The sequence below is a fragment of the Adiantum capillus-veneris genome, chromosome 28, assembly GCF_014529385.1.
Source record: "Adiantum capillus-veneris isolate H3 chromosome 28, ASM1452938v2, whole genome shotgun sequence".
Classification (NCBI taxonomy): Eukaryota; Viridiplantae; Streptophyta; class Polypodiopsida; order Polypodiales; family Pteridaceae; genus Adiantum; species Adiantum capillus-veneris.
In genome coordinates, this window is record NC_140958.1 from 95,923,257 (window position 1) to 95,950,931 (window position 27,675).

Below are 27,675 nucleotides of genomic sequence, written 5' to 3' on the forward strand. Positions count from 1 at the left end.
CTTTCCGTGCAAATGGGAATGCGCGGAATTTGCTTCGAAAGTCCAGCAACAATGCCGCGTTCCTTATGATATTTCATCCGCCATAGCTCCTGTTCAAGCTTCCTCTCCTCGTGCGCAAAGCCTTTCTGCATTGCTTCTTTGTTTCTTCGTCCCTGCATGTGTTTGCAGAGCAACCAGAGTTGAGTCTCGCCATTTATAATCAGGTAAAATCTCCTTCTTGTTATCACGCAGTGAAGGAACCTTCCTATCACGCAGGGATCAAGCTTCTGTTAGAAAAGTCTGTGCTACCCATTTGAGAGGTAGACGGGGACACGCAGAGCTTCAGTCCAACAGCAGCTTAGAAATTTGCATTATCGCCGAGCCATCGGTACACTCACAGGAACTATCGCACCAGTTCATCAAAGTGCAGATTGAGCTTTACTAACGGTTTTCCAGCTAAACAGGAGTCAGGAAAGTGACGCTTCCATCTAATAGAACAGGAAACAAGCATCTAGTTGAGCTTCGTAACGACACAGAGCAAAGCTCCTGAATGCAAGCCATTTCAGCCACGTTGATTGCAGGGAATTCTACAGTTGCGCTTTTTATTGAATTTCGGGAATCGGGCCACAACTCCTTCCTGAGACTCTCTTGTACCTGACTAGCAGTTTTGGGATCTCTTGGTCTATGGGGGTCTGCCTCTCCTCCAACAAGCCCAAACCGGCAAGTACTCACAAGCAAGTTGCCCAGGGAAAATATGAGCAACAGAATGTAGTAGTGAGGCCCTGCATACCTGATAAAGGAGCAATCAAATTAAAATCCAAGGTTGAATCTATACCCTTGGGGAAACTCACCAAGTTTGGATACTCCACTGATTTTAAGCAGAGATACCAGCAAGGAAAGCTACTTGGCCATGGACAATTTGGGTATACCTATGTTGCCACCGAATTATCTTCTGGGGAACAAGTTGCGGTGAAGACCATAGAAAAGAAAAAGGTATTCTTCACACTCCCTATAGACTGGATAGATGGTCACATAAAGTTAATGAATGCCTATGCCTACTTTCTGAATACATGGTTATGTTTCAATTATTCTTTGGAGAACTCCGATTAGACACTGAGAAGTGCCTTTATTGGCTTGCTTGCTGGATTTAGTCTGTGATTCTATGAGACATTAGTCCGTCTGGTTGATGCTGAGTAAGCAGTTGTGCCATGCAACTACTTAAGTGGTCGAGAAATAGGAGAAATGTCTGCATAGGTGCTCTCTCTTACAAAGTGTAGGTCTATTATAAGAACTAGCGAAATCATCAGGCCTCACTAGCTGAAAAATAAAAATTTGTGAGTAGAATTGAGTGCAGCTTTGATCAGATTACTAGGATAAAATCATGAAAGATTGTGTTTTGCATCAGTCCTCTTCTAAAAGTGCTTTGGACCATAGTATTAGGCATTCTGCATTGTAAGCCACACAATGTAGTCATTTTTCTGCCCTGGAGATGAGTAGAAGACTTTCTTTGTTTTCTTGATTCTGCTAAACTTCCATTTCATTTAATTAGATGCTTCTACCTATCGCTGTTGATGATGTAAGACGGGAAGTGAAGATTATGCGGGTTTTGTCTGGGCATGAAAACGTTGTACAGTTTCATGAGGCCTTTGAGGATGATGATTATGTTTACATAGTCATGGAGTAAGTGATTTCACGAATGTAATTTTGCATATTTCAAGCGATTGTCAAGGTTTTGTTGCTAACTTATATCTATATTTTTGGCTGCAGACTGTGTGAGGGTGGAGAGCTTCTTGACAGGATACTTGCCAAGTATGTGATTTGGCATCTTTTTCATTAAGAGTTGATTGTTCAATAGATGTTTCAGCAGTGTCTGTTGAGAAGGTTTCTTAGCTCTTTCTATATGAGTCAGCAGCACAAATAGTGTCTAGCCTTCAATTATGAATTTGAGCCCCATGTCTTGATTAAATGTCACATTGATGGAGTCTGTGCATGACTGGAACATATTGTGTGTTCTGTTTTTTGCTCTTGAATAGATCATTTCCTCTGTAAAGCTTTAGGGTGTTGGAAGTATTAAATTGTGTTTTAAGTTCTGCCATAGTTGGTTTTGTTGTGTTTGTGTCAGGGTCAGTAAATAATAAGTCAATGGTTATTATCGTGTGCCTCACCAAAGTGACATGATTGTTTTGATAAAGTACGAATAGAACTTATTTTGGTTTTAGCTTGTTCTGTGTTGGAACTTGTAAGCTGTGTCTCAACCTCCACAGTTGTTGTTCCTTGTTGGTTTTGCGTCATCAACTGTGTCTCATTTAAGTGACACAAGTATGTTGATAGAGTCTATGCATCTGAGACCTGTTTTGTCTTTGCTTGTGAATAGATTATCGTGCTTAGTAAGCATTGAATGTATAGAAGCTGCACACTTTGTTCAAGCAATGTAATTAATGTATAGCTATTTTTAAGTTTTGGGTTCATCAGGACGAGGCGTTATGAAATTGGAAAATCATTTATGTGTTTATGGATTAATGTTGTCTGTTATTTCCTCTCACTGTTTGACAAAAGGAGGTTGCATGCGAGTTCTTCTTTTTGTGCTCCACAAAACAAATTGGCTCTTGTGCTGTATTGGCAATTGTAATCGTATGCAGTTTTGTAAAGAAGGAAATAGATTGTTTGATGTGCGAAATAAACATCCTATTTTCTAATGCTGTTTGTACTTTTGACATATCACTGGATTCATAAAAAAAACAACAGAAAGGATGTTCGTTATAGTGAGAAGGATGCTGCTATTGTTGTCAGACAGATGCTAAGAGTGGCAGCTTGTTGCCATTTGAATGGGGTCGTACATCGAGATTTAAAGCCTGAAGTATGCATCACATTTTTCAACCCACTTTATTTTGTTGCACAATATTTTTTGGATGTCACTTTATGATGATTGTATTTGTTTGTTATAGAATTTTTTGTTCAAATCCAGAGCAGAGGATTCATCTCTTAAGGCAACAGACTTTGGCCTCTCAGATTTTATTTTACCATGTATGTTTTTTGTCGTGAATTTGACCGGCAAGATCTCATCTTGCCTTATTAGTCCTCCATACAGATTTACTTTGTTCAATATTGCTTAGTGATTGTACACAGGTCGACATTTTCGAGATGTTGTGGGAAGTGCATATTATGTTGCACCTGAAGTTTTAAAAAGAAAGTCAGGCCCAGAGTCAGATGTTTGGAGTATTGGTGTCATCACATATATATTACTTTGTGGCAGACGTCCCTTTTGGGATAAAACAGAGAGTGGAGTTTTTAAGGAGGCAAGCTTGACCTATTTTTATCTTTTACTGTTTGAAAAAAGCTTTTCTGCCACTGATGTGATTTGTTTTGGTGTATGCAGGTTTTGAAAAAAAAACCAGATTTTCAAGCAAAACCTTGGCCAAGTTTGAGCTTTAGTGCAAAGGACTTCGTCAGAAAACTTCTCGTGAAGGATCCAAAAGCAAGGCTTACTGCTGCACAGGCATTGTGTAAGATCTGTTTCTTCATTCTCATGTGAAGCATATTTTGAAAATGGAGAAGAAAAAGTTTTCACCAAACATACCTTCAAATGTGAATTTTGTAGCTCATCCATGGGTCAGAGAAGGTGGAGATGCTGCAGAGATTCCATTGGATATATCTGTTCTCTCAAACATGCGGGACTTTGTGAAATACAGTAGACTGAAACAAATTGCATTAAGAGTATGTTCATACTCATCTACATTTAATATTTTTGTGTGTGTATGTTTACACTCATTTACACTTAAGACTATGTCTACACTCAGTACATTTAATATTTTTGTGTGTGCCTGTGAAAGTTATAATGAGTTTCTTAAAGCTACAAGACTAGAGCCTCCATTGCCTCTCTTGAATATACAAGAATGGAGGCTAAAGCCAGAGTATGTGTGGTGGTTAAGTGTCAAATTCTTGCTTTGTCATGGCCTATTCGGAGATCTTTATGCATGCAAAGTGACTTTAGTGAGTGTCGTAAGCTCTTCTGGAGGATTTGTTATAAGCAGAAAGTCATCTGCTAGAATACAAACTTAGATATGTAAAAAATCTTAGTTAGATGCCCCTCTTTGGCTGCCATAAGTGTCCATATGGCTTTCCATTCGGCCCTTTGATAACTTGACAACTTACATGAATGATTTCATTACTTTCTCTTCATGTTTTTTCTTCCCCCAAATCTTTCTATATCTCCTTTTGTAATTGGGGCTACAAATCCGAAAAATGCTTGTCGTGTGCGCATGGCTCTATGTGCCACTTGACATGCTAATACCATGTGTATAGAGCCAGTGTGTGTCTTAAGAGCCTAGGGATTTTGTTTCCACATCTTTGCCACGTGGCACAGCCTTTCAAATGACTATTTTTTTAGGAGCCATGCCGATAGACTTGCACTCTCTTTACTGCTGAGATGGTAAAGAAAGCCATTGACAAGATGAGGACTTGTAGAGCATATGATCATGATGGATTGATGGGGGAGCACTTTATACATGCTAGAGATATGCTTGCAAAGCTTCTTGTAGTAATGTTCAATCGAGCCACGTGTGAGGGTTTTCCGGATACTTGGAGCATGTCTACTATTATGCTTATCTTCAAGGCAAGAGACCCCATGATACTGGGGAATTACCGAACCATCATGATTGGGCACACACTAGCTAGGTTGTTTGCATCCATTCTTGAGCAACAGCTGAGTAGATTGGCAGAGAGAACACATTCGGGCATCATACCAGGTAGGTTTCAAGAGGGGTTTTTCTACTCTTGATCATATATTGACACTCAGAGCTGTTATTGAGGAAAGCAGATCACATGCTAGGAGGATTTTGTGTAACTTTGTGGATTTTCGCAAAGCATTTGTTATGGTTCCTAGAGCTCGTCTGATGCAAAGACTACAAGAGATGGAAGTACCCATGTAGCTGATTTGGGGAGTCGTGGCTTTATACAGGACAATCGTGGGGAAGGTTCATACTCTCGAGGGGTTGAGCATATTCACTCCACTGTTGGAGTGAAACATGGATGCCCACTCTCCCTACATTGTTTGGTTTGTCTGTAGATGAAATTTCAGATTACGTTTAGAGGGAGGGCGACAGAGGAGCGCAGCTAGCAGGGACCTGGATTCCATTACTACTGTATGAAGATGATATTGTGTTTATCTCAAACTCCCATAGGGGATGCAACGATACTTGGATGCATTGCACACTTTTGCTAGTGATAGCAGCTTATCGGTGAACCTCGGCAAGACCAAAGTTATGGTGTTCAACACCACAGCACAGTGGGTCAGGCGATCTGCACCGATTCACATATGGTCAGCAAACTGTTGAGTATACAGACGCATACACTTACCAGGGAGTGGTCTTCAGTGGTCCAAAGTTCTCCTTCAGAGCATATGCAGCTTTGGGAGCATGGAGAGGATGTGTCCACAGATTTAGTTTCGGGAGCTCAAAGTTCAAACAAAGCTCTGGCTATTTGACACATTGGTTACTTCAACTATGCTTTATGGGGTGCAGATATGTGGACCATCAGTAGAGCATCATAGCTGAGCTCGCAGTATTGATGGATGGAAATGTATGGAGAGACCTCTGGTCTCTATGATTTCCCGGGTGATTAGGGCCAAGGCCTTTCTACCGCATGAGATTATTCGTGCAGAGCTTGCTGTTTTCCGGCTGGTCATAGAGGCACTTACCAGGTCCGTCACTTTTATACACGGTATTTGGGATCTCCTTAAAGATAGATATGCTCACCTAGCTTTGGAGTCTTCTTGACAGCTTGCCTCACAGGGAGACACATCTTGTTGGTATGCACAGATGACATCGTAGTTTCACCCGCATGGATTTAGTATGGAGAGACTACCCCCTTTCTAGTACTCGTTGGATGCACCTTCCTTGTCCCTACACGGACCGAGATTACCCGCCTCATCAGACAGGATTTGATTCAGCTAGACACCAGGAGGACGTGGACAGAGCTGACATGAGAGCTTGGCACGAAGATGGATTTCTACATAGAGTATCTTCTCTAGCTCACAAAGGATGGATATGTGATCAGACCTGCCTATATGGACATTCATTTATGTCATGGGATATGATGTGCTATTGGTTAGATGCGCACATTATCGCATCAGCTAGAGATAGAGACGGGCAGATTTAAGAGATTACCGGTAGAGGCAAGGATTTGCCAATTGTGTCATATAGAGTTAGAGACAGAGTTAAATCACATATTTCATTGTCTGGTATACTATGAGATACGTGGCTGCTTTCACCCTCTATTCAAAGAGGGCTTTGGACCACTGGCTAGAGTCATGAGGATCAGAGATGCCTCGAGTTGTTTATGGTAGAGCTGCGCAGACACAGGGAGAGTCTCTTGAGAAGATTAGACAGTGGGAGACATTCACAGAGGGAGATCATGGACTTCTTTAGAGCAGAGACTTGGCAATCAGATGAGCAAGCTTCATAACAGACTTCAAAGTCCACCTATACTAGAGGTATATTGATTGATAGAGCCATTGAGCTAGAGCTAGACGACCACGTCTACAAGGGCCACCACGACATTGACGGAGGCTCCATTAGAGGATCATGACTATTCTAGTGGGAGACATCTAGTACGGCTATTTACAGAGGCGGACACTGATGATGCTCTTTAGCGATCGATGCAATACATCCTCGAACAATGCCCAATGTCAGGCATCCTCAGACACTTCAATTTATGTTACTTCATTTTATTTCGTACCCAGACATTGTATTAGATCCACCAAGATCGTATGAGTTTGGTCTCGTAGGTTATTTTGGCCTTTTGGAGACATTTAATATAACATTTCATTTCATTTCATTTCTCTGTGTGCGCGTGCGCGCCTCTTGTGTGCACATTGTACAACGTTCATTTTTACAAGGTGGCCCTCTACTTTCTATGGAACGTCTAGCTTAGAAGCTGCCCTTCTTCATGAAGGGCACTTTTAAAAATTTGCCTTCGAAAATTCAAATGATACATACATTTTTTTGTGTCCTTTGAAATACAAATTCTCCAATCTACAAAGCCAAATTCAACACAAACATGTATTTGTGACATAGATGAAAGCGCAACCATGGGAATCTGGTCTCCAACTCTGAGAAGAAAATCATTGTATTAAAGTTATTATTATTATATCGTATACGTATATATGTATCGATTTTTTCCCAGAAAAAGTGCCCTTCAATGTCGTTGGTTTACAAAAGGGAAAATTTTTAAAATAGCCCTTCATAAGCAAATCCTTGAAATTTTGCCACTTCACTTGATGGTCAAAAGTGGCCTTGAAAGACCCTGCAACCTATAAGAATGAAATTTGGTGCACAACATTCCGAGGATAGTAGACACAACGAACTCGATTTAGAGCGAGACAAGGAGCCTATGCAGTGGTGTGCATCTTACCTAGCTAGCAGAGATTGGTTGAGGAAATAGCCTTTCATTTTTGGACCCACCCTACAATTGAGTGGCTTTTCTTCGGAAATAAAGCCTTCCGCTTTCTTTGTGCGGCCCCACTACAGATGGCGAATAGAATTACAAGAGATTTCGTTGAGATGCTACATCAATGCTCATTAGCTTTTACGCTTTGTGAATTCCACAATAGCGTGAATGCAAGGATGTGGAGTCTCAAATGCGCAGTCTGAGTGCGTCTTGAGTTCTATTTTTCTCAAATTTTGGGGTTAATATACCGTAAGTGTTAACAATTTTGTGTCCAGAGAGTGGTTGCAAAATCCATTGACAAATCTAGGGAAGTAGCAATATTTGCTACAAAAGCATAGACAGGAAAAGCGTGATGAGGAATCAAAAGCAACGAGTTTTTGTTTTCTGGTTGGATTGAAAGCCTTTGCTCAACAACAATAGATTACTTCACCCATGTTTTGGTTGGTGGTGCTTTGGTCGTTATGTATGCCACGTGTGGTGCCGTCACGAAAGCGCAAAAAGTTATTGATGGGTTGTTGATTACTGGATATGCCGAGCATGGCCATGGCAAGGAAGCGCTGAGCTCTGTTACTAGATGTGGAGGGAGCACCTATTTATAGATGGAATGCTTAGCTGCCCTTTATGCTTAACCACCTCAAGGGGAAGCTTTAGTAGCATCCCAGACCACCCTATGTAAGAGGGCAGAGAGCCCATCAGTGTCACAAACTGATGACGTGGCATGACCATCCAGACAATACGGATGTTGATGTGGCAACATGATGTACGTACAAGTGATGACGTGGCAGAATGTACGGCATCACCTGGATTTTGCGTTGATAGGTGCCACATGGCAGTAAGTACGGAATTTTGCATAATGCGCTAACAAGCTGACGTGGCAGCAGTACGGAGTTTCGTAATTTGTGCTACTTGATTTTTGGATAGATTTTGACCAATTGCTTTTGGAACACCATTGCTTTTGAGTTAGAAGCTTCTGGGGCTCTGCTTTTTGGGCATCCCTTGTATCAATAAATAGACCCAATGGGCCTCACTCTTGAGAGCACGTGGACGTAGAGTTTGAGAGCGGAGGAGCCCTCGAGTGTTGTACTTTGCTCAAGAAATAATATAAAAGAAATATCGAAAGGGGTGCCAGTCTTTGGGGCCAATCTCTCTGGGCACGGAACTACGCCGGGCTGTGTCGACCAAATTGAACCGTGACTTTAAAGTTGTGAAGTATTTTAAGTAATTCTCTCGTGTGTCGTGCCGGATTCTCGACTTGGGGTGGCCAAGCCTGTTATCTGCACACAAATAGCAAGTTCTTCCAGAAAACATTAATTTCATACATAAATTTGAATCATCTTCGGAAATTTCTATTTCAAAGTTCTTCATTCACACACTTACTTAGTTCATACTGAACACAATGTTTCAATCATCTAGTCATCTCATCCGTCTAAAAGTTTTGATGCACCTAGATCCCTGTGTAGCCATCTTATCCCTCAGGAACTCTTGATGCGCTCACTACAGTATATAGTCATCTCATTCATATGGAAATCTTGATGCACTAGAATCATCATCATTCATTCAAAGTTCATGATTCTTATCTCGAATCGTGATCGGGTTCATTCCGGATCTGTCGTCGCTTCCAATTCGTCATCATCTTATTCTTGATTTCACTTGCAAAACAGACAAAATTTTAAGCAAATGGTTCACCTCGTTGCAAAAGAGTCGAGGTCTAGTTCCATGTTTCCAAATGCTTTCATATGCATGTTCCTCACTCCTATCAGTTATCTGCACACAGACAACAAGACATCATTATCCCTTTCAGTTTCCTTTTCAAAGTCTGTTCTGGAGCGAGTATCTCCTCGCCTTGTAATATCTCCTTTGAGAGGTGTTATCTCTGTCAGATTCTCCACGAGAACCCATGTGTAATCTGGGATTCTTTATGGCTTATGCCCTGTAAGATAGAGCGAGGAAGACTGGAGCGTACCCGATGCGCGATGAAGTAAGGGTGGAAATGTGGCTAATAAGTTAGGGGTTGGGGCACGAAGATACTTCAAATAACAATTGCAAAAGTGTCTAAGTGCTCTGTCTCCTCTTTGGTAGGACCGGTATGCTTTGAGAAAAGCACACCCCTGAAGCTCTGATACCACTGGCACGGGATGCGCACCACGTGCCAACGGAAAAGAACAAACTGAACAAGACTTTTAGCACTTCAACAACGACTGAACTGAAAGAGAGAGAGCACTCGCGACATAGAGTGGCGGAATTCCACCCCAGAGAGTACTGGCCCCAAACCTTGGCGCCCTACATATTTAAAGGCCCTTGGCCTTGAAAAGCTGTCAAACTCAAAATCGTCTAGTCCCAAAAGCACTAGTGCCCAAAAGCTGCCAGCGGGTCTTGTGGAAATCCGTACAAGTGTCATGTGAGTAGTCAGCGAGAAACGTGCCACGTCAACATGTTAGCGCAGATTGCGGAAATCCGTATAGGTTGCTACCACGTCATCAGTTTTTTTCGCTTGTGTGTGTGTGGGCTTGCTTTATTTTTAACGCCTTAATGTCACTTGGGCCTCATCGGCGGGGGACGGGGTCCCATAAGTTGGTAGGACGTCTTCTTCTTCTTCTGCTTCTTCTTCTCAGGGTTTAGGCCCCTCGGCTGGGGTTTGTAGGTTGGCTCCCTTCTCCAGTGGCTGACACGTCAGCAATTTATGACAATTAGTCTAGGTCATCACGGCCTTAGGAGATCTAATGGTTTTTTGCATGTTGCCATGACGTATGTACGAGGAGGAAGAAGCTCTGATACCAATGTTATCCCTCGCCCGGTCCATCCTGCATACATGACATGACACAATCCATATTCATGCATAAACGTGCGCAGAGAGCGAACATCAGACTCACCTCCCAGCCATAGAATCGATACGGACTCACCCTTGAGCAGCTAACGGATGAGTCTCTACGCAAGGGATGATGTCCCATACCACCAAGCCCACACGAAGTGGGTGTGGGTAGAGTTGCCAAGTGCATAGAGTCATAGTGAGGTGGTCACACAAGATGTCTTACAAATGAGACCGTAGTCCTATTTATAGGACTTCTTAACCGCCTTTCTTGACCTCCCTTCAACTAAGGGTGTGTTCACATTCAGGGTTGGTTCACATTGGCCGGGCGTCCATCGTGATCTCTGGGGACGTAACAAGGCTTTAGGTGGAATCCCCCAGTGACACCCGTACGCTACTTGGGCTGACATGTTGGTTTGGATTTGTCATCAAGGCAGAAGATTGCTCCTCTCCATCATGAGGAAAATGCTTTATTGGGGCTCAGCACGACTCTCTCTTGTTGGCAGGGTTGTAGTGGCCAACTAGGTGTTTTGGCTACTATGTGGTACATCACGTCTTGTTGGATTTTCTCGAGCTCTTGCATTAGCCAGCTTCAGAGGTTGATCATGAACTTTTTGTGGTTAGGGCGAGACACATGGTCCGCTCGGGCCAAAGTTTCCTGGTAGGTCATTACTTTACCTTGCTCTCAGGGAGGGTTGGGGATCATCGACCCAGCATGGCAGAGTAGAGCCCTCCTTGGGAAGCTTGTGGTCAGAGGACTTCTTCCAGGGGAGGAGCCCTGGAAGGAGCTATTGCTACACAATTCGTGTCTGGGTCCCACAGACGGGCAACCCATGGAGCCCTTCCACCTAGTGGATTTTCACAGAGATGTGGAGATGGGAAGACCGCTTTGTTGCGAGCCTGCTTTGGTCTTGGGAGTAGCTGTGGAGTGGCCTTGAATAGCACTAGCCCGCCCACATGCATTGAGGGGCGTTTGAGGCAACCACTTGTTTGAAATCCTATGGTTAGCACACAGCGATGACGTAATAGTTGGATGTTGTTCATGACCGGGTACGACGTTTATTTTGAACAGTTGGCTGACAAACGAGGATCTGCTGTGGCGGTATATTGAAATGGTTGGTCAAAAGTTGAGGATGCCTTCTGCATAGTTTGCATGACATGAAATGTTGTCTTGTTCAATAGTTGCATAGACTATATATGTGGACTGAATGGCACCTATGAAAGCCCAAAGTCAACTGTTTAAAGACTGATGAGCAAAAGCTACCGCCCAAAATGCTATGTCAGGAGCCCGCTATTTATGGTGCAAATTCTGCCACAAATTACGGCGTGTTTTGCAATTGGCTAGGCCTCGATTTGGGCGCTTGATCAGGTTGATTGTCTCTTCTGGTCCGGTGCCAGTATGCCACATCACCAATTTGTGACATTCCATCCTCAAGGAATGTACTTTGGCAGATCATTGCGAAATTTGTTCCGGTCTTCCTTCTTCATTATATGTCAGGTGCAATGGAAGGGTGTAAGGATTTTAACTCAGATCTAGTACTTCGCACAAACACAAGGTTACTTCACTTAAGAGAGAATCTGTAATGGGACGACACCACGCGCCAACTAAAAGAACAGACGGAGACAGATGTTTAGCACTTCAAACAACTGAACAGAAAGAGAGACTTCGTAGGAGAGACGGAGTAGCATAGTTCCACCCCCAAAGTGCACCGACCTGAAACTGTGGCGCCCCTTTTGGTATTTCTTTATATTGCTTCAATAGGGTACTACCATCCAAAAGTAGTTACGTGAAAAGTGTTAGCTTCTAAAAGCATCTGGTCCAAAAGTTGAGCGTCCAAAGGGCCCGGCGTAGTTCGTGCTCAGAGGCATTGCCCCCAAAGTCTGACGCCCCTTTCGATATTTATTTTTATATTAATGCTTGAGCAAAGTACATTGTCCGAGGGTCCCCTCCAATGTTCACAGTAAACGTGTAAACGGTTACAATGTACCTGCTAGGTTTTGGTTTCTACCTATAAAATAAAAATTTACAATGTGGAAAGATTGTAAAAATTTTCCTCGTTTAGTTATAATTTTCAGAAAAACCTGTAGAATTTTGGAGAAAACCCGGTAAATGTCAAAAGCTCAATTTTTTCTATTTGTTTGGGAAATTGTTCTTTGGGAACACTGGTCCTCTTTGCTCAGTGTTTCCAAGCCAATCTGAGAGAGGGAGAGACTTTGGCAATGGATTTATAAGCCCATGGACTTTCAAAAGTAGTTACATGAAAATCTACAGGTTCTGAAAGCATCAGGTCCCAAAAAATGGCGCAAGAGCAGTTGCCGTAATTCGCGGTAATCCATATGGATGCCACGTCAGGTGTCAACACGATTCGCGGGGCTATCTGTACAGCCTGCCACGTCAGCAATACTTCACGATGTTCTTCTTTTATTTGTGGTCTTGTGTCTCTAAGGCCCCATCGGACGGGATCCCATAAGTTTTGAATCTGTTTGTTTTCGGATGGACATGCCACGTCATCATTTTGTGACATACCCCTCTCTTGAAAGAATTGTAATCGCTCTCGATGCAAAATCAAACATAAGCAAGAAACCAGTTCAGTAGACATTGACTCTAAGCACCGACGCACTAGACAACACAAATCCAGCACTTGCACAAAGACGACAATCACTAAACAGTCAGATCACATTCACCTCACGTCGTCCATCGAGTCTCAAAAGCTAGCGTTGGGGACTCCCAAAAGCAGCAAGGGTAATTTTCAAAAACCTGTACAGTCTTGCCATGCCACCATTCGTGCGGACTACCACGATAGCATGCCAGTGCATTTTACGGAAATCTCCTTCAGGGTTCAAGCTTTTGTCTTTTAGGGTTTTGGACCCCACGACTGGTGCTTCATTCATTCAGTTTCTCTTTGGTTTGTTCGACCACATGTCACGTCATCACTTTGTGATATACCCCCCTCTTGAAAGAATTGTAATCGCCCTCGATTACACCTGCAAAATCAATCATAAGCCAGAAACTGTCACAAAATGATGACGTGGCATGTCCACGAATAAGTTGGTCCAACTTATTCGGTACCCGTCGATGGGGCCCTTGGTGACACCTAGAGAAATAAAAGAGAGAGAGATCGTTGATTTACTGATTTGGCAATTGCTATACGGACAGTCCGTGTTTTACGATGACTGCTGGCGTGACAGCGTATAGAAATTCCGCAAATCACGTTGACAGTTTGGAGCGCGAGCTTTTGGGGTAGGATGCTTTTGAATTGAATCTTTTCTTGTAATTGCTTTTGAGAGGCCATGGGCCTATATATATATATATATATATATATATATATATATATATATATATATGTACCTAGATGGCTTCGTGCACCGAGATTTATTGACGAGCACTCAGTAGAGAGGATCCTCAGACTTTGTACTTTGCTCAATATATATATATATATGTACCTAGATGGCTTCGTGCACCGAGATTTATTGACGAGCACTCAGTAGAGAGGATCCTCAGACTTTGTACTTTGCTCAAGCATTAAAAGGAAAGACGAAAGCAGAACTGGTACCAGATTGTGTGGGGACTGACCCAAATTAGATGGATGAAAGCACTGAACTTTGCCGCGCATGGGGCAAGTACGAGATCAAGAAGTCCTCATCTTCTTTGACGGAGGAGCCAACACCAACTTTATTTCACCCGAATTGGCGGCTCTACTTGGAATTACACCCGAGCAAATGGGGCCACAGGCGGAGCCTGTTCTAGTGGGGATGTTGCTATTACACTTGTCAGTGGCAAACTTCGTTTGCATTGTCAGGGGTATTTAGGGCACGAGGACTTTTTCATCATGCCTTTGGAAGGGTGTGATATCCTCCTAGGAGTCCCTTGGTTCCACAAGAACAACGCTGTGGTCGATTATAGGGCCAGGAAAGCTACTTTGAAGAATGAGAAGGGTCGAGAGATTGTACTTGACGTAAAGCTGAAAGGCGAGTTCGTCCCACTTGTATCGGCTTTGACCATTTCCAGTAATGAAATCCAATCTTTTGTTTACTCGATCTTCTTGAAAGAACTGAATGATGAACAAAGGTCAAATATGTTGATTTGGAAAAGGAACGACAAGAATTTTTACACATGCAGGCTAACTGTATCTCTGAAGGCCTACCAGGTGAGTTACCTTCTTCTCGTCATGAGGATCACACGATTGATTTGATTCCTTGTAGTACACCAATGAACCGACCACCTTACCGAGTTAGCCGAGCCCTAAATGAAGAGATAATGAACCAGGTAAAAGAACTTCTAGAAAAGGGTCTTATCCAACCTAGCACTTCACCTTTCTGTTCCCCCGTGCTACTAGTATTAAAGAAGGTTGGATCTTGGAGAAAGTGCATTGACTATAGAGCTCTTAACAAAATCACCATTAAGAACAAATTCTCTATCCTTAGGATCGATGATATACCCGACAGACTTCAAGGGTCCACTTGCTTTAGCCAAATTGATCTGAAGAGTGGATATCATCAATCCGAAATGCTCTTGGAGACGTCTACAATACAACTTTCAAGACTGCTTTTGGGTTATATGAATACTTGATCAATGCCATTTGGCCTTACGAGTGCACCGGCTACATTCAACCATATGATGGACCGAATTTTCAAAGAGTATCGATCATTTGTGGGCACTTTCTTTGACGACATCATCGTTTTCTCCAAGAGTGAAACAGAGCATCGACACCATTTGTTACAGGTTTTCCAGGCACTCCGAAAACATAGTTTGGTTATAAATGCGAAAAAGAGTGAGTTTTTCTTGCCAAAGATACGCTTTGGACACATCGTCTCAACAAAAAGGGTAAAGATAGACCCGGCCAAAGTAGAGACCATCGGTGATTGGCCTGATTTGAAAAATGTTCATGAAGTTTGAAGTTTTTTGGGCTTGTGCTGTCACAAAATGATGACATTGTCATGAGGACGTGGCAACTACTAATTACTGTCACGAGGACCTGACAAGTGCTAACCTTAGTTGTTGGTTTCTTTCCGATGATTTTTATTTAATTTTGGGACCCTCTTTTTTAAGTTGCAAATGGCCGGACATTGTGTGGCCAGTGTGAAACGGCTGATGGCCGAGAGTTTCACCCACAGACGAGAAGGTCTTGTCTCCACGAGTTGGTCGGGCCGACCGGCACTGGAATTTGAGCAGTAAAAGGTCTCTAGGCTCAGTTCAAAGTCATTTAGGCCCCCTTGCTACATTTATAAGTCGGTGGGTACTAGGAAAATTAACTCAAAGAGGCATAGTGGACACTTGGCAGCACTAGAGCCTCCAGAGGGTCAAACTTTGCCACCTCTGCCAAGAATTAGTGCAAAAATCAATTTGGGGCTGCCTCTCTCTCTCATAGTGACTTACAGTGAGTGTGTGAGTAGTTGGTGCAGGTGTTGAAGCTTTAATGGAAAGCTTGCCTTCTCCCTTGCACTATGTAGTGCGATGATTCTGCTCTCGCGCACCTCTCCCCCTTTTGAATACAGAAACGTGATGCCCCGCTCGAGGGCTTTTCATCTGTATGCACAATTGTGTGGGTTCATGCGCGATTGCCGAGGCAAGACCCTCTTGCACATGTATTGGATTAGCTAGTTGCTAATCCCCCACATGTACAGGTGAATTCGGAGAGTTTTAACGCGAGAATTCTCGTCCGATTCAAAGGGCAAGTAGCCCTACAGGTGTGGGGCCTCGAGGACTTGCTATGGATGCGAGCGGCTCGCGAAAGGGAGCCCAAAACAAGGAAATACAGCCTGCTGTGTATTTTTGCAGGTTTAGGGTTTCGGCCCTAAATGGTCCCTAATACCCCCAGGAGATCCGGGGACGCGAGGGGATTGCTGTGCGGGTGATAAGTGCATTTTCAGGGCCGAAAATAGAGAATTCAGCGTCCCGCAGATTCTCGCTAGGTTTTGTAAAGTGTCCGTATGCGCCGGGAAAGTCACTTCTTGTAACAATGTCAGACTATATAAATAAATAATGTATATACGAGAAAATAGTTATCTAATTAGTTGTGTGTACATCAGAATAGAATTAGTAGTTCTAGGGCCTCAAGTGTGCCCAAACTTGGGCCAGAGCACCTCAGGGAGACCCTAACAGAAATTACCTTGAAGCCCTAGTGATTGGGAAATCGGGTCTTCAATAAGGGGTAGATAGTAGCCTCAGATTTCAGCCTCAGAAAATTACGCGTGTCAGTGTGAGCACAAGAATGAGATGGGGTCCTTAAGAACAATAATCCTAAGGCTTGGATTATTTTTAAAGCCTTAGGAGAAGTCAGTTAAGCTAATTTTAATTGTTTGTGCCGGACCAAATTGCCGGACAAGTGCGAACAGGTAATGCCGGAGCAGTGCCGGTATGGCATTGTATTGAGAAGCAGCTAACGTTTTTCATAAGTAGCATCCATGTGTGGAGTTGTGAGTTAATTTGCATTTCATTAATAGTCTAGGAACTTTTAAATGTAAAAGTTGAATGGTTTTTAAGTTATTAAGTAAGTGTTGTTAGACTTACACCACTTTGCTGCTTCACAGGTCTAGGGCATACTTGTACGGCTAGTATGTCTCCGGGCTTGCCACCCATAGCCTAGGTTTCTCCTGGTCTGGCCGCCCGAGTTTGGCTTCGGCCGCCCACTTTTGTCTAGGCGCTCTCATATATTTCCATATATCATTTTTCTGTTGGGTCATGGGGATTTTCATTAGGCCCTGCCCTACCTCCCCTTGGGCACCTATTTATAGGGCCAGGGGTACCCACGTCCATCATCTGTACTGAGGTTCTCTTACTCTTGTAGTCAGTGGGGGCCTGATCGCCCCTTTTCCTACACATAGCGTCTCTCTCTCTCTCTCTCTCTCTCTCTCTCTCTCTCTCTCTTCCTTACACGCGTACTCTCACATGGTATCAATCGCCATGGCACATGGTATCAGCAGCTTCAGGCTCTGCTTATTTTGAGGCGCTACATCCCATCGGGTTCCTTCTCCCAAGGGATGGATCAGCCAACGTTTTTGCAACTTGAGCTAGATCTGCCATCGTTTTTACATTAGCCAAGCAAGCGTAGAAACAAGAGCCATTTCTATCGCGGAGGACCTCACCTCAACTTGTGTTTTTGCAAGAAACATCGGATCTATTGATTTCCCTGCTAGCGCTACCTTCTCTGGACAGTTTTGTCGCGGAAAACCCCTCCCATCCATCAGCGTTTTTGACCTTCATCTGCGTTTTTGGGTTTTCAACCCATTTTCGGCGGTTTTATTGGTCACTTTGTGTCGTCGACACCTTCCACAAGTTGATGGGCACCTAGGGTACCCATCAAGCCTTTGCTTTTTCAGAAAACAGAAGGTTTTTGGTGCCAAAAAGTGCAACAAAAGTGGGCTGCAAATTGACCTGCGTTTTTTGCAGCAGGAGGGCAGCGCTGAGCTTCTGGACCCCGGACCTTGCCACCACCTACCCAGCCTTGGCATCCAGTGCCTTGCCGGCGAAGTTTCTCTTCAAATCTACAGATTTCAGCCATTACCCCTTGCTGTTTTCTTTGTTTTCAACCATCTGGGGCAGTGACAGTGATTTACCACCCGTCCCTACACCCTCTGCACCGCTCCGGACGATGCCGGGAGCGTACGAGCACACTGAAAATCGCTGGACAGCAGCGTTTTCATCACCTCGCAGTTCCGTCTTTGGGTGGACAGCAGCCACATGGCTTGTGTTTTTTACAGAGGATGAAGTTACCTCTTGCCAGGACACCATCCCATGGTGGTCCGTGCGGTCTCTCAGTGACTGTTGCAGTACACGGTATCTTCGACATCGGCTTGATCATCTACGGGCGTACGATCCTTGGGAGATCCATTCATTCCAGCCATCATTCGGCGGTTGCGCACCTATGCACTCATTAGAGGAGTTCACACGAGATATGGCCATGCTCATGGCATATGGGATTTTGACATTCCCAACGAAGACACCATCTTTGGTGGACAGACACTTACCACTTGACCTCGACTCGTCAGATCACTTGCTTACACGGGAGCATCTACATGGACTTAGGGAGAGGATCTTAAATCTCTTCTTGGACAGGTTCATTGCTTGGATCTACAGACTGGAGTGGGACTTCAGTGCTTTGGACTCTCTTGGAGAGTTTAACCGCGAGATGTGGGAGATCAAGCATCCCGCGACTACATTTGGAGTCACCCGAAGCTTGGCTTGGATAGTAGTGCAGTTGCTCTTCGACACTCCTGATCATTTGGATTGTACCTTCAGAGTTGATTACACTCACCCTCAGTAACCTTACAACAAACTTATCCCCCGACCTGGGTAGTAGGCCGCTCCCAGCTCGTTCGCATTGAGAGCCACACCGAGTTGCGGTTTGGTGGTGGTGTTGGTGCGGATTTTGTTTTGGTTGACACCGGAGGATTGGAGGCGGGAGATACTGGCAAGACGGCGTAGACAGATTGGTCTGGCCTTTCCTCTTCTCAGAGGCCCTTCACCGCGCAGACTGTTGAGTCTGGCTTTCCCCTCATCTTGGATTACCCTACCTACTGACAGGACACCATCCGGTGGTGGTTCGTGCGGTCTCTCGATTGTTGGTGGAGCTTATGGTAGCTTCTACAATGCAGACTGTTTAGTCTGGCTTTTTTTGATTCGGAGGATGTTTACAACGCAGATGGCCAGATCTGGCCTTCCTGGAGTTTTACACAGCTTAGCCACCTTGCCACACTGGGTTACATGTTCATGCATTGACAGGCTTCCAGTCATTCTCATGAGGGCTTCTCCATTTTCTCCAGACAGTTTAACTGCAGACACCACAGATCCCATCAGGCAGGACACTTGTAGGTCTATTGACACTTCTTTTACGACAAGGAGTTGTTTTCACACTCAATTCGGGACCTTCACGCAGTATCTTCACCCTGTATTGGCGGAGTACAACAGTTTGCTACACTTCTCGTGACGGCACTTTACCATGGAGATCTCTCGAAGGTTGTAACACCCCAGACTGCTTCTACACTCGCGGAGTCTTGTCCTTCAGTGGACATTGCAGCAGACATCTTCATCATTTGCCTCACATCTTCGGCTTCATGCGATTTGTTCAGCATCCGGTGTTGAGAGGGGGTGTTAGACTTACACCACTGTGCTGCTTCACAGGTCTAGGACATACTTGTACGGCTAGTATGTCTCCGTGCTGGCCACCCATTATCCATAGCCTAGGTTTCTCACGCTTTCGCACACGTGCACTCTCACAAGTGTGCCACTTGGCACACTTACCAATACAAAGTGACTCTCTCACTCTCACTCTCACCCTCCCTCATCCTCTAGCACTCCCTCTTCTTGCTGGCTTTATAAGAGCACCCTCTCCCCCTCTATAAGCCCCAAAGGCCTCACTCCTCAGAGCATTTGGACGCAAAGTCTTAGAGTTAGGACCCGTGGGAGTTGTACTTTGCTCAAAGATTAATACAAAGAGAAATACCAAAAGGGGTGTCAGTCTTTCGGGCCAATCTCTCTTGGCACGGAAGTACGCCGGGCCGTGTCAATTCATTAATCGTGAAGTGTTTCTAAGTGAATCTCTATTGTGTCGCAATAGAATCTAGACTTGGGGTGCCCAAGTTTGTTACAGTGGTATTAGAGCACGGCCGATTTCTCTGCTACTGGGAAATCCGATCCCTCTTCTCGCGACACTTATGGATTCCGAGGAGAATCAAACGACTCCATTTGCCACCCTCGAGGCGAGAGGCAATATGGAAAATTCAAGCGACTTAGCAAAGAATGAGTACGGGCCACCCCGGCCCACACAGTATGAACTCATGGAGATGCAACACCAACAACGGGTTGACGAGTGCGGAAAGATGTGGCAGGCTGTACGGACGGCCGTAAAACGCACTGACTCTTGACGTGGCAGAACTGTACGGAAATTCCGCTTTTTGCGTTGCTGATTTTTTATGGCAGATTTTGGACCAAGTTGCTTTTGAGTTTACTGCTTTTGGGGTGCTTTTGGCATCCTTTGTATCAATAAATAAGCCCCAAGGGCCTCACTCCTCAGAGCATCTAGATAGACGCAGAGTCTGAGAGCGAGGACCCGTGGGAGTTGCACTTTGCTGAAAGATTAATACAATAGGAAATCCCGAAAGGGGGGTCGGTCTTTGGGGCCAATCTCTCTTAGCACGAAACTATGCCGGGCCGTGTGGACTCATTAATTGTGAATTGTTTTCAAGTGAATCTGCATGTGGACGCAGAGTCTGAGAGCGAGGACCCGTGGGAGTTGCTCTTTGCTGAAAGATTAATACAATAGGAAATACCGAAAGGGGCGTTAGTCTTTGGGGCCAATCTCTCTTAGCACGAAACTATGCCGGGCCGTGTGGACTCATTAATTGTGAATTGTTTTCAAGTGAATCTCTATTGTGTCGCGACAGAACCTAGACTTGGGGTGGCCAAGTTTGTTACAGTCTTGAGATGTCTCAAGCAGGGCATAAGAAGATAGCTAATAAACATCGACGTGATAGCAGCTGAAGGAAGATGATTGGGTGGTCTTATGATTTGAGAAGGCACGCTAGAGAAAAAGAAAGGGAAAGAAGCGGCTTTTTTTAAGCCAAGTATGCGATGTTATGGTCCTTTCCAGATTCAAGAGAAGATAAATGATGTATCCTTCAGACTGATGCTGCTTGAAGTGCCAGTCGACAAGGAGCCTGAGGAGCAACCTGAAATAGAGGAGAGCAAGGAGATACTCGTTCTAGAAGTTCCATAGTCACAGGGGACGTCCATTTTTGGGCTTCTCGTCCCCACTTTTCCGTCCTCACTTACCGTCCCACCCTCTTTTTTACACTAAAAATCCATTTGAGCCCCATCCCTCGTCCCCAAACGCGTCCCTTGTGACTATGTCTAGAACAAATACTGGCTCACAAGGAAAGGAAGGTGAAGGGTAAAGTGATACACGGTTCTTAGTGAAATTCAAGAACTATCCGCCATTGGATGCGAAGTGGATGGAGGAGGAGGACCTCGTAGATACTTCTCAGATTTTGGAATTTTACCTTGAGGCTTTCGATCTAGCTGCGTCTATTCTGAGAGTTCCCGTAGATCAGCAGGGTTGAATGTGGTGTAGATGGGACTGCACAAGAGAGGAGTTGCTCCGCTCCTTTGTCATAGATTACCCAGAAGGAATTATGTCACTGACTTTCCTTTGGATTTTAGGGATACGGATGTGTTGACAGTATTCTGCTTTGTGACTTTATGAATGAAGTACTTTGAAATGGGAATTCTTGAAAATGAATGTGATTTCTCTCATGTAATTGTGTTTGAGTGTAGGTTTGAAAGATGAAACGACTGCAACATGTCGGTCTTGAGATTCTATGGACATGATAGCAATAAGTATTAGTCAATCCGACGTCAGTGAGGTCCCATGTGGATCTAGATGCAATTGCTAAACACGTTGTCGAGAGATCATGGTCCTAGATCTCAATGTCACAAAATGATGACGTGGCAGTACTATCTGAGACAAAGGACATATGACGTGGCATTAGGCTGTACGAAGGCCAGATAGGCCCATAATTTGTGTTGGTATGCTAACATGGCAGGCTATACGGAAGGACCCGTGATTTGCGTTGACAGCTGCCACGTTGCCAATAATACGGATTTCCGCAATTTGCACTGATTGCTTTTCGAGGTAGATTTTAGACCAGATGCTTTTTGGGATTGACTGCTTTTGAGTTTAATTGCTTTTGGGGCATCCCTCGTAAGAATAAATAGACCCTTGGGGCCTCACTCTGTAGAGCATCTGGACGCAGAGTCTGAGAGCAGAGGTCCGACGGGTGTTGTACTTAGCTTAAGCATTAATATGAAAATAACTAGCAAAAGAGACGTCAGATTTTGGGGCCAATACCTCTAGGCACGGAACTACACAGGGCTGTGTCGATTCAAATTTTGAAGGTGTGACGTATTTAAGTGGTTCTCTCGTGTGTCATGTCAGATTCTCAACTTGGGGTGTCCAAGTCTGTAATAGTGGTATCAGAGCTTCAGGCGTGTGCTTTTCTCAAAGCATACGGGTCCTACCAATGAGCAGACAGAGCACTTGGACACTTTGAAAATTGTTATTGAAGAATCTTGGTATCCCGACCCCGGACTTATTAGCCACTCCACCCTTACTTCATCGCGCATCGGACGCGTTCCGTCTTCATTGCTCTGTCTTACAAGGCATAATCCATAAAGAATCCTAGATTACACATAGGTTCTTGTGGAGAATCTGACAGAGATAACACCTTTCAACAAGAAGGCAAAGAAAAGTTGAAATCCGGTGCGGGAATTGAAGAACAGAATGAAGAATAGGGCAAATTTTTGGCAAGGAAGTTTCCTAGAAGACCTTTAAAAAATCTCTTCAACTGTTGAGAATTTGGATATGCGATAGAAGGCAAAGTTGATCCTCTCAACAAGCACTATGCATTGCCACGAACAGATTTTATATCCAACAACTTTGGAAAATTAGGGTTTTTGTAGTATGTGTGAAATTAAGGATTTTGGAAGCTCTTGTTATCCATGTGCAGATAACTACTAGGAGTGAGGAACATGCATATGAAACCATGGAGCCAGACATCGACTCTTTTGCAACGAGGTGAACCATTTGCTTGGAATTTTACCTGTCTTGCAGGTGAAATCGAGGATGACATGGCAAGGAATTTGCATTTGAAAGCAATCGAGAGCAACTGCAGCTCATGAATGAATTCGTCGATTCAAGATAAAAAATGATGAATTTTGTTTTGAAATTTGAATGATGATGATGCATGAGGAAAAATGAATGATGAAATAAGATTCTAGTACATCAAGATTCCCATATGAATGAGATGACTGGATACTGTGGTGAGCACATCAAGAGTTTCTGCGGGATGAGATGGCTACACAAGAATCTAGGTGCATCAAGACTTCCGGATGGATGAGATGACTAGACTGAATGATTGAAACACTGTGTTCAGCAATGCTAACATGTAGCAGTAGCTTGTCCATGTGGCTCGAGTACAATGCGCATGTGACATTATAGGAGTATTGTTTTACAATCAAAGTTTCTACCATGCAATAGCTTATGGATCATGGTGCAGTTGGCTACAAGATGCCAAGGATACATCTTCTTTCAAGAACGCATCTCTTCTTCCTTCAACCACTGTTTAAATTTTTGATACACCCTCTGTACCTAACCGCACAAATTGACAAACCTTTCAAACTCTCAACCGTAATGCTACGCTGTAGGATTTTCTGAGAAAGAACAATCAGTGTTACATTCCAACTGGACATACTTTTGGTGCCCGTCCTTTTATGACAACCTAACTTATCCAACCTAACAAACGCCCTAAATCATCAGGTGGCTTGAATGTTGATATGATTGATAATTTATCCAATGAAGTATCATGGGAACTCTGTAGATCTTGGGGACAAGTAAAGGGAGAAAAAGCCTCAATATTCTTTGATTCTTTAGCTTTATTTTTTTCCTTTTGCAACAACCTCAGCATTGATTATAACCAATTTGGCGGTTCTCTTCAAGCCAAATTAGCTATGGCCATACTTCCATAATATGAAGCTACCTCACTTCAATGTCCTTTTAGGAATGCCATGGCTTTACAAGAACTCTTGCACAATCGACTTCCATATTATGAAGCTACCTCACTCTGATGTCCTTTTGGGCTTGCCATGGTTTTACAAGAACTCTTCTGTTTAAGATCCTCGGAAGAATTACTTTGTCCAAAGAGGACACGGACTATACATTGGATGTGAAATTGGAGGAGGAAACTTGCTCTTCTTGAATCAAGAACATTAAATTGTAATTTTGACTTTGTTACTTAGATGAGACTGATGCAAACCAATAGTGGAGTAATGTATCGGGCTTAAACAAAATAAAGACATAGCCTGCTATGTGTTAAGAAGGTCATACCATCATTGGATTGTTACACTACATTGAACGACACGGTCAGACATAGTTGTGCAAGGTATGCTTGCGGGGCATACTATGGGCCCATGTATGACGTAGTTAGAGACCAGATTGATCTGTCAACGAGGCACACTTGAGCATTGCTTACACCGAGCACCAATTCACTCGATACAAACCATCACATCGATTGATCTATCAGATCCCTGTTTCATCTTTTGTGATCTATTAGATCCCTGTTTCATGATTCATCTTTTGTGGATTTTTACGATTGCAGAGTCACCTGACAAGGTGCTGAAACAGAACAATAACATGACGATTAAACTGAAAACAACAAATGTCACAGCCTGATGACGTGGCACTAACCAGCTGGCCACATCAACCAACCGACAAAGGCAGCCGCAGTCAAAGGATACAAGTATTAGCGCTCGTACCTGTAAATTACAGCATGAATCACAGCGGAAATGACATGGACCCTATACGGAATTTTATGGTGTGGCAGAGGACAGCTTTCTGGCACCAGAAATTAGCAGTAGTTGATGTTGAAGCTTATGAGGATATCGATTAATGATAGACCAATGAATTTTGTTCAGCTTTAGGCAGATCCAATGAGTGATCTCATAGAGAACAGTTGTTACTCGACAGTTCATTTTTTAAAACAGAAAATACCGCATGGGTGCTCGGCTTGAGGGCCACTACTCTCTTTCTCTCTTCTTCTCCTTCTTCCTAGCAGTCACCATCTTGTAGATTTCTAAGCTTTATGCTGACTTGTGAGGAGAGAGTCCTCCCACCACTGGATGGATGATTTGGTGCAGTCCTTTTGATGGAATATGAGCAAGGCCTATCTTTCATGAAAATTCAAGCTTTTTTGTATCTACATTTTTCTCTTTGCTTAGGTGTCTGTTATTAGCCTGTTTTCTGTCAGGAACCTTCAAAAGTTGTACTGAGTGTGTCCTTTACAGGCTGTGGCAAGCACTTTGGACAAAGATCAGAATGCTGATTTGCGTGATCAATTTAACAATATTGACGTGGACAGGAGTGGAACTATTACAGTCGAGGAAATGAGACAGGTACTAGTCACACATAAGAGTCTGCATGTACATGTTTTTAAGCTGAATTAAAGTGTTTTTGAACTTAAAAGTTGTCACGGATTCCTCTTCCCAAGCTCTCTTTGTACTTAACATGAAAATATACAGGCACTTGAAAAAGACAGACCATGGAGGTTCATGGAGAACAAAGGCTCTGAGATATTGCAAGCTGTATGTATTGTTCTTGCAAAAAGCGAAAAGCAAAACTTTATATAGCGTGCATGCTCTATTAACCATGAAATTTTAATTTTAACTGTTGCTCGTTGGGTGCAGATGGACAGTAACAGAGATGGGCTTGTGGATTTTGAAGAGTTTGTGGCTGCAGCACTGCATGTTCATCAGATGGAAGAACTTGATGGTACCAAATGGAATCAGCTGACTCTTAGAGCTTTCCAGATGTTTGACATGGATAAAGATGGGTTCATAACCCCTGAAGAATTGAAAGTGGTAATTTTTTTGTCTTATCTGACTTGTTTGTGGCCCCGAGGGAATAGTAAATTACGAGAAATCTTTACCCAGCCAAACAGCGAGTCCTTTGTGCAGTTCACAGAAATGGGAACTCATGGACGCAATCAATGCATAGAGTCGGGCCATTTTTCATCTATTGGAAAACAGGAGACATACATGCAAGGAAAAAATTCCTTAAAAGAACTGCAGGATTCTCAAGGAGCAGTTTCTTTAAAATTACATCGCTTTCTTCAGAAGATTTTTTCCTCTTAAGTTTGATCTATGAAAGTGTAGAGCTTTGTCCTGAAAGATGTAAGAACATCAGGTGGGGAGTATAGGGTGGTTACTTTATGTAGGATTGCCACAGCATTGCCTTGATGTTTACGGTAAATCTGACATATGATACTTAGAAAGCCTTGCCTTTGTTTGAAGACAAAGTCTAACGTGCAAATATTGCTATAGACTGTAAAGGGATAAACCTTTTCCCTCAGAATGAAGAACCTCGCTATTTCTCCTGAGTTATTTTAGGATATAACGGTCAATATGTACAAAAACTACGGCTTGAGATCGTTCTTTTTTGTGTTGGCTACCCTCTTTGTATATGATAAAAGGTTTTCAGATTCTGTGATACTAGGAAGCCTTGTTTTTGTCTGAAGACAAATTCTGAGGCAGAAACGTTGCTATAGACTGTAGAGAAGAAGGAAAAAGGCTCCTCAGAATGAATAACCTTATTATTGTTTCTGAGCTATTTTGAGATATAACCATTAGTTCCGTGCAAAAAGTAGTCTGAGCAATGTTTTTCTTTTGCGTTTGCTACTCTTCTTTGGTAGAAAGTAGAAGGTTTCTGAAAATCTTGAATTGTGGACAGTACACAGGTTTGAAGGGATCCATTGAACATTTGTTGGATGAAGCTGATACTGACAAGGACGGCAGGATAAGTTTGCCAGAGTTTCAGAGATTGCTAAGGCAGGCTAGCGTGGATTCTCATGCTAACGACGGAAACAGACGCCATTAGGTTGTTCTTTGACTCCAGGGATTGAAGCACGGCCGTGCCTAATGTACAAACACTGTTGAGTGTAAGTTGCCTTTGTCCAGATGAGAGATTCCTACACTTCCTTTTACTGAAGGAATTTCTATATCGTAGCCTCATTAGTGCATTGATTCTTCTTATTGATGTGCCTGCAGAGTTTCAAACTTGTATAGATCGAAGAGATGCCAAAGCAAACAGATTTTGCTTCTGCAAACCACGTCATTGGGCACGTAAGGGAGGAAGAAGCTGTATGGTTACCCAAGAACCTCTCGTTCAAGTACATAAGGGAGAAAGATATTGCTTTACCCAAGAACCTCTCATAAGGGAGAAAGATGTCATATGGTGCTATACCAAGCACCTCTCATTCAAGTACAAGATGGGGTGTTGTGCAACATTACAACTTAACAAGAGAGCATAGAATTATGGAGGAGCTTATTAAGCCCAGGCTGGATAATCCTTGACCATTTTCACTATTGGAAGAAGCATGATTCAATTTTGGTTATGTAAATAGACATTCACGGAGAATTGAGGACTGCGATGCTGATTTTCGTTTTCCTAGGGAACGATGATATTGGCCTTTATAAAATACGCATTACTCTGGAATACATAATACACATTTTATTTGTAATGCAGGGCAATCAATGCACATGTCTTATCATTGAAACAGCAATGGTCTAGCAGTTGTACATTAATTTAATCTGTTGAAGCAAAGCCAAGTGGCTGAAGTTCTTGTTGCCTTGATCCATGTGTTAAAATCTGCTCGGTATCCACATCAGATTGGTGAAAAAGGGAAGAGAGAGAGAGAGAGAGAGAGAGAGAGAGAGAGAGAGAGAGAGAGAGAGAGAATGAAATGTTATATTAACGTCTGCAAGAGGCCAAAGTGACCTTTGGTCTAGAGTCTAGAGAGAGAGAGAGAGAGAATGAAATGTTGTATTAACCTCTTCAAGCGGCCAAAGTGACCTACGAGACCAAAGTTACAATTGGTGAATCTGATAGTGTTTGAGT

General features: G+C 43.4%; 1 protein-coding gene across 2 annotated transcripts; it reads left to right on the top strand.

Annotated features, from left to right (window-relative positions):
• LOC147420926 (calcium-dependent protein kinase 28-like) lies at nt 1-27,404 on the top strand. 2 transcript variants are annotated; one of them, XM_086504111.1, is made up of 13 exons: nt 1-367; nt 444-972; nt 1,529-1,659; nt 1,747-1,788; nt 2,725-2,836; nt 2,925-3,003; nt 3,106-3,275; nt 3,356-3,482; nt 3,578-3,693; nt 25,068-25,175; nt 25,302-25,364; nt 25,467-25,640; nt 25,737-26,502. In XM_086504111.1, exons 2-13 carry the CDS (start codon nt 664-666, stop codon nt 25,911-25,913), a joined length of 1,608 nt encoding a protein of 535 aa, XP_086360237.1. In that variant the 5' UTR covers nt 1-367; nt 444-663; the 3' UTR covers nt 25,914-26,502. The 2 variants fall into 2 exon arrangements, with proteins under 2 accessions (XP_086360237.1, XP_086360238.1); XM_086504112.1 differs by lacking the exon at nt 25,737-26,502 and adding exons at nt 26,509-26,716; nt 26,826-27,404 and having other exon boundaries at nt 3-972.
• The last annotated feature ends 271 nt before the right edge of the window (nt 27,405-27,675 follow it).